Below are 12,478 nucleotides of genomic sequence, written 5' to 3' on the forward strand. Positions count from 1 at the left end.
CTAAAATACAGACATTTATTTCTGTGTTCAAGAAGGCCAAGTTCAAGGTACCAGCAAAGGAAATTTCATTCCAAGGCTGGACAGTCAGACAGACAGATGGACAGACATAGAAATCTCTTTTCATGGGATCACTAAATCACTCAGGTAAGGATTCATCCTAATGGCCTCATTTAATCTTATTTAAATTGTTATTTTTATTTATTTGGCCTGTTAAATCTCATTTACCTCTATAAGGTCTTCTCTCCAAACACAGTCGTATTGGGGCCTGAAGTTTAAACAAAATATTAACTTCAGAGAGATATAATTTTTAGTTTATAATGTTTACTTTTAATTAATATTTTTCATAATCAATTTCCTGCATCATTTGTTACTTCTAGTGTTTTATTATAAGAATTCTCAGACGACAGAAAAATTGAGTTTCCTAATGGATACCTATACACCCATCCCCTGCATTCTGTAATTCACATTTTGCTATACTCACTTTATACTCTCATTTATGCTGCACTCAAATCAATAATCAATCCAGCATCTGTTGTCATTGTTGGGGGAGTTGTTTTTGTTGCCAAGTTGCAGGCACTAGTCATGCTTTTATTCATTTATTTATTTTGGATCTCAGTTTGTCTCAAATTTAGCCAATGATGGCACAAGGCTTGTGTGTGTGTGTGTGTGTGTGTGTGTGTGTGTGTGTGTGTTGGTCATCCAGCTTGAACTTGGGGTCTAGGTGCTGTGAGTTTGTTTGTTGTTGTTGTTGATTTGTTCGTTTGTTTTCTCAAGGCTAACACTCTACCACTTGAGCCACAGCTCCATTTTCAGTTTTGCTTTGTTTTGGTGTTTAATTGGAGATAAGTCTCAAGGACTTTTCCTGTCTGGGCTAGGTATGAAACACAATCCACAGATCTCAGCCTCCTAAGTAGCTAGGATTACAGGTGTAAGCCACCCCACCTTGCTTCTACACCTGTTATTTTGAGATAGGGTCTCCTTATTGTCCAGGCCCATGCCTGGATCTCAATTTTTCTATCTTTTCATTCATGCTTTAGCTAAGATGACATGACACTACAGCCAGCTCCTCCACTGAGATGAATTCTGAGAACCTTGTTGCCTGGATGGGCCTGGAAACACTATCTACCTGATCATGGCCTCCGAAGTAGCTGGAGTACAGGTGTGAGCTACTTTTCCTGGGCCTTTGAGTCCTTTCAGACTAGGATTGAGTTTATTTATTAGATATAATCACCCCAGAGAATATATGATACAAATGATTAAAATTATAATATGGAAGTTATATTTAGTGTATTAATACTTGTTTTCATTTTTATTACCATATATTAGTTGTACTAGCAAGTTCTACTTCCAGAGACAATAAATAGTTGGGGGGAGGGGGGAAACGGGGGGGGGGGGCCCCGCGGGGGGGGAGGGGCGGTTGACAGCGCTGTGTAGTGGTGCCACCTAGTGGACACTGTAAGCACAACCATAGTGGGGACCTCCAGAATGAGGTTGAAAGCTATGCCGCCGCCGCCGCCGCCTCCGCCTCCTCCTTTTTCTTTTTCCTTTTCTTTTCCTTCTTTTTTTGTGACATCACTGAGCCTTGAACTTAGGACCTGGGTACTGTCCTTGAGCTTTTTTCCTTAAGGCTAGTGCTGTACCATTTAAGTCAAAACCCCACTCCAGCTTTTGGTGATTAGCAATAAGAAGCTCACATTTTTCTTCCTTGGCTGGCTTTGAACTATAATCCTCCGATCTCAGTCTCCCGAGTAGCCAGGATTACAAGCGTGAGACACCAGAGCCTAATCTGAAAGTTGCTTCTTTGGGACACAATAGTCTCTTGGTTCACAGTTCAGCCTAGATGGATTAAGTTCGTAACTACTGCATTTTTCACCTTTCTCAGCCTGTAAGTCATTTTCAGTCTATGATTACAGTAAGTCCATTCATAGATCTGACAAGTGTTTGTGTGTTCTTAGCTTCTGTTATAATCAATGTGTTATTTAGTCTTTTCACAGTATTGTTTCCTTGGTTTTTTGTTTTTTTTATTTTTCCTATATGATTTCTTATGAAGATATTTTTTCTTTTTCTAACTAGTATGAGGCTATGACTAATTGTAAAATTATTACCTTTCCCACCTCTATTATTCTCTTTCCTTCTCCACCCCTGCTTGATTTTAGTTAAATACATATGTGTATACATTTGCATCTTACACTGCTATTTTATAATATCTCTGAACTCCAAGAACCTAAACGATGAGGAAGGTTGTTTACTTTTCTCCTTTTCTTCTTTTCCTTCCCTTCAAATCTGATCCTCTTTATTTGATTGTCATAAATTATAATATCTATAATTTATTCTAGAAGCACAATCGCTGGGATTCAGAGTCAAAACTCATTAAATAAATTCAAATTACTATTACTCATTTTTGTCTTCATTTCTCTGTTTCATCCACTTTTTCCTCTAGTTGTTTTTTCAAGAAAGCTCACGCACATGAGTGTATGTGCACTTTAAACTTTTTTTTTTGCCCTTAACACACTTCTCTTATAGCAAAATACAGAAAGAAAGCATGAACTAACCAATGTGTTTTCTTTCTAAGGCAGAAGAGAAATGGAGTACTTGAATCCTTACAAAAACATACAGCCCTTTGAATTCTTTAGACTGAAGTACACACATGCTGTTGTGTGTGATTAGCTCAGTGATCACTGATTTCTTCCTCGAGCTTTTGGCTGAGAAACACCTTATCTGTCTGTCATAGGCCACTGAAGCAAGGCATGGAAGGATCATATGGCACTGTGGCCCCCAGGGCCCCTGGCCTGCAATCCATACTGCTCCATTCATTCAAAGTCAGGCTGTCATCAGCAAGCCCCAGAGATTAGGAGACTGAAGGTTGCCCAGGACTGAATGAGGCTTCCCTGGAGACAGACAGTGGCCTCCATCTCCACGCCCCCTTCCCCTCCCCCCTGCCCTGCCACAGCCATTCTGTACCACTGGACTGCACTCACCTGTGCACAACATAGAACAACCTGCAGGGGTACTGCAGGACCCAAAACCTATGTTAAACTGCCTTGAATCTGTTCAGAAGCCTTCCCTGAATTGTTTGGGTACAGAACTCTGTCTCTTCTCTTTTCTTTTGACATCCCTACACTTGAGAGTTCACACCACAAACACACACACAGACACACATACCTGAGCATTCAAAGATCACAATAAGAAACCACAGGCACTGTTGGTCTTACTGCCACACACAGCAAAATGCAGAGTCCTGAATGCCTCCCAGGACATTCAGAGGTGACAGGAGTGTGCCACTGTGACAGAGCCCAGGCTGAGCAGGTGGGTGCTTCCACTAGCACTGCTGCATTTTATCTAGTCTCCAAACCTGCACGGCCAAGCTAGAAAGTCAGCAATGGCTCAGGAAACGTGAGTCTATCTACTGCTCATTAAAGGATGAACACAAACTTGAGCCACAACCGATGTGTGCCAAGAGGCGAAGGGCAATGAGTAAAGAATTCAGGCTTCTAGAATATGGCTTCTGAAAATTCCATCATTCCTAGACAGACCATGCATCAAAAGAGTGGCCTTAAAACGCCTAACATTTATAAATTGGAAAAATGAAACACTGGGGAGTCAGGGAAAGTATGTGATCCCAAACACTTTAGAGATCAAATTTTTGTCTGCAATCTCAGCATTCAGGAACTAGAGGCAGGAAGATCACAAGTTCAAAGCCAGCCTGGTCCATATGGGGAGGTCCAAGACAGTTTGGGCTACCTAGTAAGACCCTATTTCAAAAATAAATAAATAAGAAGGAAGTGGAGCTGTGACTCAAGTAGTAGAGCACCAGCCTTGAGCAAAAAAAAAAAAAAAAGCTAAAGGACAGCACCCAGGCCTTGAGCTCAAGCCCCAGTACTGGCACAAACAAAAAACAAAAACAAAAAAACCCCAACAGCTAGGAATCATGCCTCACATATATAATCTCAACTACTCAAGAGGTAGAAATCAGAAGGATGGGGGCAGGTAATTGTGGAGGTGGGAGGGAAGGGATGGTAGGCGAAAACAAAAGAGGAGGCAACAATGCTCAATGGGAAATGTGCTCATTGCCTTGCTCGTGTAACTGTAACCCCTTTGTACGGAATCTTTGCAATAAAAAGTGCAAACAAACAAACAAAAACAGAAGGATCATGGTATGAGGCCAAACCAAGCAAAAATGCAGTACAACTCCTGGTCTCAGCCAGCATCTCAGCATGTGTCTGTTGGATGGGCTGCACAAACCCCACTAGGGAGACATTGTTGCTATTCCCATGGAATAGGGTCTGAGGCCTCAAGAAATGAAGCCTAGAGTTTTACCCACGTAGGACCATAAGACCACAGAACCTAAGTTTTTGTTTGTTTGTTTATTGTGCTAGTCCTGGGGCCTCAACCCAGAACCTGGGTGCTGTCCCTTAGCCTTTTTTTCTCAATGCTAGTGCTCTACCACTTGAACCACAGCTTCACTTCCAACTCTTTTGTTGTAATTAATTGGAGCTAAGAGTCTCACAGTCTTCCCTGCCCAGACTGACTTTGAGCTGCAATCTTCAGATCTCAGCCTCCTGATAGCAAGGATGGATTACAGGTATGAGCCACCAGCACCCATCTTCCATATGGAATTTTAAGTTACATTTGAGGAAGTTTCTCTTCTCTACTCCTGTGTTCTGAAAATAGATTATAGAAAGGTTAGATCTCTTGTAGAAATTTACAAAAACAACCAAAACTTAAGATGTATTTTTGATACCTTGTCTTTAGTATCCAAAGGAATAAGTCTAATCCTTTAAATATCAGGGAAATTTCTTGGAGACAAAGGGAAAGCTGTCTCAGACTATCCTAGTCTATCTTCTGTTGCTATTAGCACAAAATACTACAGACTTGGTGAATTATGAAGGAAAAAGGTTTATTTGGGCTCTTGGTCCAAGGCCAATGTACTACATGTGGTACTAACCATCTTGTTACCAGTGTCCTGAGGCAGCGCATGGTGAGAGACAGAGATCATGAGAGACCTGGCCAAAATGGCTGTTATTTTTTATTTATTTTTTGGGGGGGGTCCAGCCGTGGGGCCTGAACTCTGGGCCTGGGTGCTGTCCTTCAGCTCTTCAGCTCAAGGCTAGTGCTCTTCCGCTTGAGCCACAGCGCCACTTCCGGCTTTTTTCTTTTTTGCTTATGTGGTGCTGAGGAATCGAACCCAGGGCCTCAGGCATGCAAGGCAAGCATTCTACCACTGAGCCACCTTCCCAGCCCCCCAAAATGGCTTTTATAACAGGCCCACTCTGAGGATAACATGTAGATCCATTACTCTTGTGCATACAGTAATACACTCATGAAAAGAGAAATCTGGTCATCTCATAAGGCCACCAGGGCCCTGATATCCTCAGAAATATTTAAGACACTGCTACTTCTCAGAATGTACTTTGTTGACCGCATCTAAGAATGCCTTCAAACAATGTACAGAGTTCTATAAATTGGACAAAAAGAAGGAAAAGGAAAGAGAGGAAGGAAGGAAGGAAGGAAAGAAAGAAAGAGGGAGGGAGGAGAAAAAGGAAAAAGAGAGGAAAGGTGGAAAAGAAGGAAGCCAGATCCAGGTGCCAGAGGCTCACCCTTATAATCATAGCTACTCAGGAGGCTGAGATCTAAGGATAGCAGTTCGAAGCCAGCCCAGGCAGAAAAGTCCCCATGAGACTGTTATCTCCAATTAACCACTCAAAACCTGGAAGTGGAGCTGTGGCTCAAGCGTTAGAGTACTAGCTTTGAGCACAAAGAGGTTCATGGACAGCACCCAGGCCCTGAGTTCAAGCCACACAACCATCAAAAAACAAAAAAAAGAAGGAAGCCTGGTATGGGTGGCTCACACCTGTAATCCTAGCTACTTGAGAGGCTGCAATCTGAGGATCATGGTTCAAAGGCAGGCAAGGCAGGAAAATCCAGGAAACTCTTATCTCCAATTAACTACTAAGCCAGAAGTAGAGTTGTGGCTCAAGTGGTAGAGCACTAGACTTGAGCAGAAAAGCTCAAGGACAATGCCAGGCCCTGAGTTCAACCCCAAGTATCAACACACACACAAAAGGAAAAGAACAGAGAGAGAGAGAGAGAGAGACTAAGCTTCAGTTTCTTTATCTATAAAATGAATCTAGAACTATATCATAGTCCTTTTACAGGGATCAAATATCAAGCCTTATAAAGGATTTAACATAAGGCTTTATGTCTACTAAATACTGTATCATCCAGGCAAAATAAAGACAAACACCAGACCAGCAAGGGAGAAGTAGTTTTATTTCTTCACAGAGCAGGAGGTGGGCATTTCAGAGCTGATATGAGCAGACGGCTCAAGGTTTTGAGGGACGCATGCTTTTCTCAACTCACCATTCTGATGTCACTAGGGTGCTAGCTCTGATGTTCACAACCTGGACAGAACCATCCACACACCAGGAACAAGACAGGGGAGTGGACAGGAGGGACCGAGAGCACCCACTAACCATCCTGTAGGGAGCCATTACCCTAGTCGCCAGGGAAGGCCACATATTGACTAAATTCTTTGTCAGGGGATGCTGCCAATGGAAAGGGCACTGATGTTGGTCATTCCCAGCATTCTGGAAGTTACGGCACTATTTACAAAGTGAATGAGAAGAAGAACATACTGTGCACCATGTCCTTGTCCCCCCAGACACATGAACACCTAGCAAGGATGACCTGTCCCAGAAAGGGGGCTCAGTCCAGGACCAACCACCACCCTGTGGCACAAGCTAGGTAGAGAGATGACTCAGAGTGAGCTGAGCACTGTGTTGAAGCCCTACCGCCACTTCCTGGACTTCCTCATAAGGACCACAGCCTGTTGGTATCTGCTTGATAACTCGGTCATCTCAAGTACTAAATTGATGGAAAGAAAAAGTAGGCTATGAAATAATCAGCAGCCCTTATTATAGCCCCATGACTCCTATTTGAAAAGAAACATTAAAAAAAAAAAAGCAAAACAGGAATGCCAATGGTCATTTTCCAGGCACTAATTAGCCCCCTTCACAGTCCTGTTATTTCTCTTGTAAATCCAGAGAGGGAGACTGTTCTTTGTGAGGACACAGAGGCCACGTGCTGCACTCCACCTCTATCAGGACAAATTCTCTCTCTCTCTCTCTCTCTCTCTCTCTCTCTCTCAGCTTGAACTCTGGGCCTAGGCACTGTCGCTGACCTCTTCAGCTCAAGGCTAGCACTCTACCACTTTGAGTCACAGTGCCACTTCTGGTTTTCTGGTGGTTAATTGCAGATAAGAATCTCACGGACTTTCCTGCCCCAGCTGGCTTTAAACCACAATCCTCAGATCTCAGCCTCCTGGGCAGCTAGGATTACAGGCGTGAGCCACTGGCAACACTCTCATTTATATAGTGAAAAATACATTCCGAGGAGTTGCTGTCTTCTTTTAAAGAAACAACACTTGGGTTCTCCAAAATATACAGACATACTTTTCTACGTTCATGAACTTTAAAAGGGCAGGAGCAAGTCTCAGATGCGGCCACCAGGTGGCAGTATCAATCAACAACAAAAGGCTGAAGCATCTCATGAAGCCAAAAAATGTCAGGATTCTGGAGGGGCTATGAGAATACACTCCTAAGAAAGGATGTTGCAGTAACCCAGGAGCTGAGGCTTGGGAAGATGCAACCTGCTATCACGTGTGGAACTAGGGACCCAAGAACTAGCCCTTCAATGACTTGTGCCCTGTTTTTCCAGCCATTATTGTTCGTCTGTTTTTTATTTTATTTGTTGGGGGCGGGGGGAGGGCGTCAGTACTGGGGTTTGAACTCAAAGTTGGATGCTGTCCTTTAATGTTCTTGCTCAAGTCTGGCACTCTACCACTTGAGCCACAGCTCTACTAGTTTTTGATGGTTAATTGGAGATAGAGGCTAACTGAGTTTCTTGGCCAGGCTGGCCTCAAACTGTGATTCTCAGATCTCAACCTCCAGCATAGCTAGAATTGCAGGCATGAGCTACCAGCATCCAACAGTCTGTTTTTATTTTTAATTTGATATTAAGATGAATTTAAGCATTCATCAAAGTAGGAAAATAGTAAAAAAAATTAGTCCCTAAATACCCATCGGTCTATTTAAAAAATTAGCAACATTTTGTTATCTCCCATAATATATATGTATATATATTGTTTTCTTCCATACCATATTTTATGCCAAATACCCAAAGATACTGCCTTGCTATATTAGTGCAACATTGAAACCACCACAATTCATCAATTCAATTTGTAATTCAAAAATAATTGTTAGTTAGTGTCTTTATTGTGCAATTGTGCTAAAAAAAAAAAAATAGTGACAATTATATTGATCAAACCATGTTGTAAATATCACAATTAAGCCTCTTCATACAATTTATTTATGTTATTAAAAAGTTTGTTTTTTTAAGCCAGGCACTGGTGGCTCATGTCTGTAATCCTAATCAAGAGGCTGAAATCTGAAGATCTTGATTCAAAGGCAGTCTGGGCAGAAAAGTCCATGAGACTCCATCTCCAATTAACCAGCAAGAGGGCAGAATGGAAGCATGGCTTAAGTGGTAGCACACCACCAATGAACCAAGAAGCCAAGTGAGAGCTTGAAGGCCCACTGCCAATACACACACACACACACACACACACACATACACACACACACACTTTTTCTAGGTTAGCTCACCACCTGATGAATAAAAGGTGGTGAGTGAGCCACGTGTTTACAAGTATTAGGGAATAAAGATTTTTTTTAAAAAGTGACAGTGCTTTTGTGCATAAATCATGTATACACTGTAAGAGTTCATTCATGTCATTACAGTTTTGTATTTCTATATATTTCATATGTTTCAAATATTGCATGTATAGAATTAGAATATGTCATACCAGCTGGAACTGTGATATTTTCTAGATACTTGGACCCATCTAAATACCTAAAATTTAAAAGCCATATGCATAGCACTTTTTCCAAGACATGCTCACAGCTTTTAGACCAGTACAGGGCAATTCCCAGTTAATCAATTTTGTAACTCTAGAAAAAGGCAAGTTAGGTCAAGATGAGTGAAAATCTAGACCACCCCCCACACACACTCTTCCTCCACTCCAAAAAAGATGAAAGGATTATGAGCCAGGTATTGCAGCTGAGGGGTCAGGATAGCCCTCCAAGGAGCAAATCTTACTGAGTTCCTTAATGCAAAACCAAGGCAGTGTCCATTACCACCAGAGATTGCTTTGTATTCAACAAAACACAAGACCACATCATAAATCCAACATAAGTTGCAAAGCTACATGATATGAGCTAGGCACTGGTGGCTCACACCTGTAATCCTAGCTACTCAGGAGACTGAAATCTGGGGATGGAAATCCCAAGCTAGTCTGGGTAGACAAACTGATGAGACACTTGTCTCTAATTAGCTAGCAAAAAGTTGGAAGTGGAGGTGTGGCTCAAGTCGTACAGCACTAGCCTTGAGTGAAAAAGCTAAGGGACAGTACCCAGGCACTGAGTTCCAGCCCTAGTATCAGCACAAAACCAGAAACAAAACAAAGAACCCTACGTGATGGGATAGAGTAAATGAAGCCTGCTCACTAGTCCCCGCTTATAAGAATGTTAAGTAGGCGTTGAACAAGGGCCTGTCTTCCTTCTTCAAGATGGAACACATTCATCTCTTCTATAAAAACAAGCAACATAATAAAAGCATAAAAGCAAAGCTCGTCTGGGCTTTTTAGAAGCCCAAAATGAATCTAGAGTTTGGGTAATAAAATGCTCCATCTAAACATCTATCTGTGACTTGTCTCACCGGCTCAGACACCTCTAGGTATCGCTTACTGAAGAACATTGGTGTTTGGGCTTTGACATTTGTGTACTCTGCCCCTTTTTCCCGCTTAGGATGAAAGCATTCTTGAAAACCAGAATGCATCAGGAAACAACTCGATAAGGAGTAGAGCTGTGCAAAGCAGGGAACAAGGAAACACCAAACAGGTAAGGTTGGGGGGGCGGGGGATGATGAAGAGGTGGATGGTTACCATGGCAATGCTGTGGCAACTGCACCTGGCTGTGGAAGTGAAGTGTGATGTTCCAACAGCACCAGGCAGAGGACTGAGTTAAATGGAGGTTTGAGTGTGTAAAGCAGAGTCAGGAAGAAATCATTTTGCCCAACTAAAGAGACTGTTTTTATACACTTGTCCTCAGAGTTCCCAGATGGGAAACACCATCCCAAGGGAAAATGCATGGGCTTAGAGGGGGCAAGGGGGATGCACCAATAGATCCAGTTACACAGAGGCACGTGAATTCAGGAGATCCTAGCAGGATAGATAACATATTGAGTCCCCTATCTCAAGAGAAGGGAGGGATGGAAGGAAAGAGGGAGGGGAAGGAGGAGAGGAAGGCGGGAGGAGAGGAGGGAGGAATGGAGGAATTGAGGGAAGAGAGGAGGGAGAGATGGGTGGCTACACAGAAAGCATCTATTTTCAGGTGTATGATTCAAAAAGGAAGTAGGCTTTATCATGGTCCTAAAACTACAGCCATCATACCCTAGAGTCTTATGGGCACCTTAGGCACTAGTCTGAGGAGCTCTGCTTTATTTCATTTATATATTGGATTCTGTCTGGACAGTATTTCATTTAAGACATTCTACTGCAATTTTTAAAAAGAGTAATTATTCTTTTTTTTTTTTTTTTTTTTGGCCCGGTCGTGGGTCCTAAACTCTGGGTCTGGGCGCTGTCCCTAAGCTCTTCAGCTCAAGGCTAGTGCTCTACCACTTGAGCCATAGCACCACTTCGGCTTTTTTTTTTTCTGTTTATGTGGTGCTGAGGAATCAAACCCAGGGCCTCATGCCTGCAAAGCAAGCGCTCTACCACTGAGCCACCTTCCCAGCCCAAAAGAGTAATTATTCTTGTGGATCATCTGTGTGTGTGCCTGTCTCTGTGTGTGTGTACGTGCGCGTATGTGCGCTGGTACTGAGGCTTGAACCCTGGATGTAATCCCAATAGCTTTTTACTCAAGACTGGTGTTGTACCACTTGAGCCACAGCTCTACTTGTGGCTTTTTTTTTCTAGTTAGCTGGAGATGAGAGTCTCACAGACTTTTCCTCCTAGGCTGGCTTTGAGCTTTAAACCATGATCCTCAGATCTCAGCCTCCTGAGTAACTAGGATTACAGGTGTGTACTACTGGCATCTAGCTTGTAGAACTTTTGTTTTGTTTTGTTTTTGCTGTGGTTTTTTTTTTTTTTCATTCGTTTGCTTTTGGGCTGATTCTGGGGCTTGAACTCAGAGTCTGGGCACTGTCCCTGAGCTTCTTTTGCTCAAGGCTAATGCTTGACCACTTGAGCCAGAGCTCCACTTGGGCTTTTTCTTTTCCCTTGATAGTTTACTAGAGATAAGAGTCTCATGGACTTTCCTACTCGAGGGACTTCAAATCATAATCTTTGGTTCTCAGCTTCCTTAATAGCTCAGATTACAGGTGTGAGCCACTGGCGCCTGGCTTGTGGATCATCTTTGAAGGGCTTTGCATGGTAGTTATCACTTCTAATGACAGCTACATAGGAAATATAGGTAGGAAGATTGTGGTCAGGTCCAAAGTCCATGAGGGCACAAAGCATAAGACACTATCTGAAAAATAACCAACCAAAAAGGCATGAGGCATGGCTCAAGGGGTGAGTGCTTGCTTTGCCTAGAAAGCACAAGGTTCTGAGTTCAAAACCACATATTGCCAAAAAGAAAATAGATGGTCCTTTAGAAAAACTAATTTTGATTTTTTTTTTACCTTTTTATTGTTCTTGTCTATTTTCTTGTGATAAGACAATAACTCTTTAAAAGTAGAACCTTTGTGCCAGGGGCTGGTGGCACATGCCTGTAATCCTAGCTACTCAGGAGGCTAGATCTGAGGACCACGGTCTAAAGCCAGCCTAAGCAGGACAGTCTGTGAGACTCTGATCTGCATAAACTACTCAGAAAAAGCCAGGCATAGCTCTGTGGCTCAAGTGTAGAGCACTAGTCTTGAGCCAAAGAAGCTCAGGAGCAGCACCCAGGCCCTGAGTTCAAGCTCCAGGATCAGCACAATAAAAAAAAAAAAAAAAAAAGGATGGCTAAAGACATCACTCAAAACCCTAGCACTGTCTATAGAAAAGAATCAATAAAACCTATTTCTGTCCACATTAAAAACTGGCATGCAGATGTTTACTGCAGTTTTATCTGTTTCATAATTGCCAAATCTTAGAAACAACCCAAGTATTCTTCAGTAGGTCAATGAATAAATAAATGGTGATCTAGACAGACAATGCAATATTTTTAAATAAATTTCCAAAACAGCAAACAATCAGGCCATGAAAATGACAAGAGGAATCTTCCATCCATACTCTTGAACAAAAGAAGCTAACCTGAAGTAGTACTATGCCCTTCCCCATATATAACATTCTAGAAAAGTCAGATCTAAGGCAGTGAAACCATCAGTGGTATCAACTAGGCGCTTGTAGCTCATAACTGTAATGCCAGTTACTCAGAGG

At 42.4% G+C, this 12,478-nt stretch overlaps 1 protein-coding gene across 1 annotated transcript in view; it reads left to right on the plus strand.

Moving 5' to 3' along the window:
• Window positions 1-12,478, plus strand: part of Slc28a3 (solute carrier family 28 member 3) — a 114,923-nt gene that overhangs the window by 67,479 nt on the left and 34,966 nt on the right. The window contains exon 3 of the mRNA XM_042696253.1: window positions 9,864-9,956. Coding sequence (XP_042552187.1) covers window positions 9,864-9,956 — 93 coding nt within the window. The remainder of the gene's footprint in view (window positions 1-9,863; window positions 9,957-12,478) is intronic.

This window comes from Dipodomys spectabilis, unplaced genomic scaffold (genome assembly GCF_019054845.1).
Source record: "Dipodomys spectabilis isolate Male_0828 unplaced genomic scaffold, ASM1905484v1 ptg000204l, whole genome shotgun sequence".
NCBI classification, from domain to species: Eukaryota; Metazoa; Chordata; class Mammalia; order Rodentia; family Heteromyidae; genus Dipodomys; species Dipodomys spectabilis.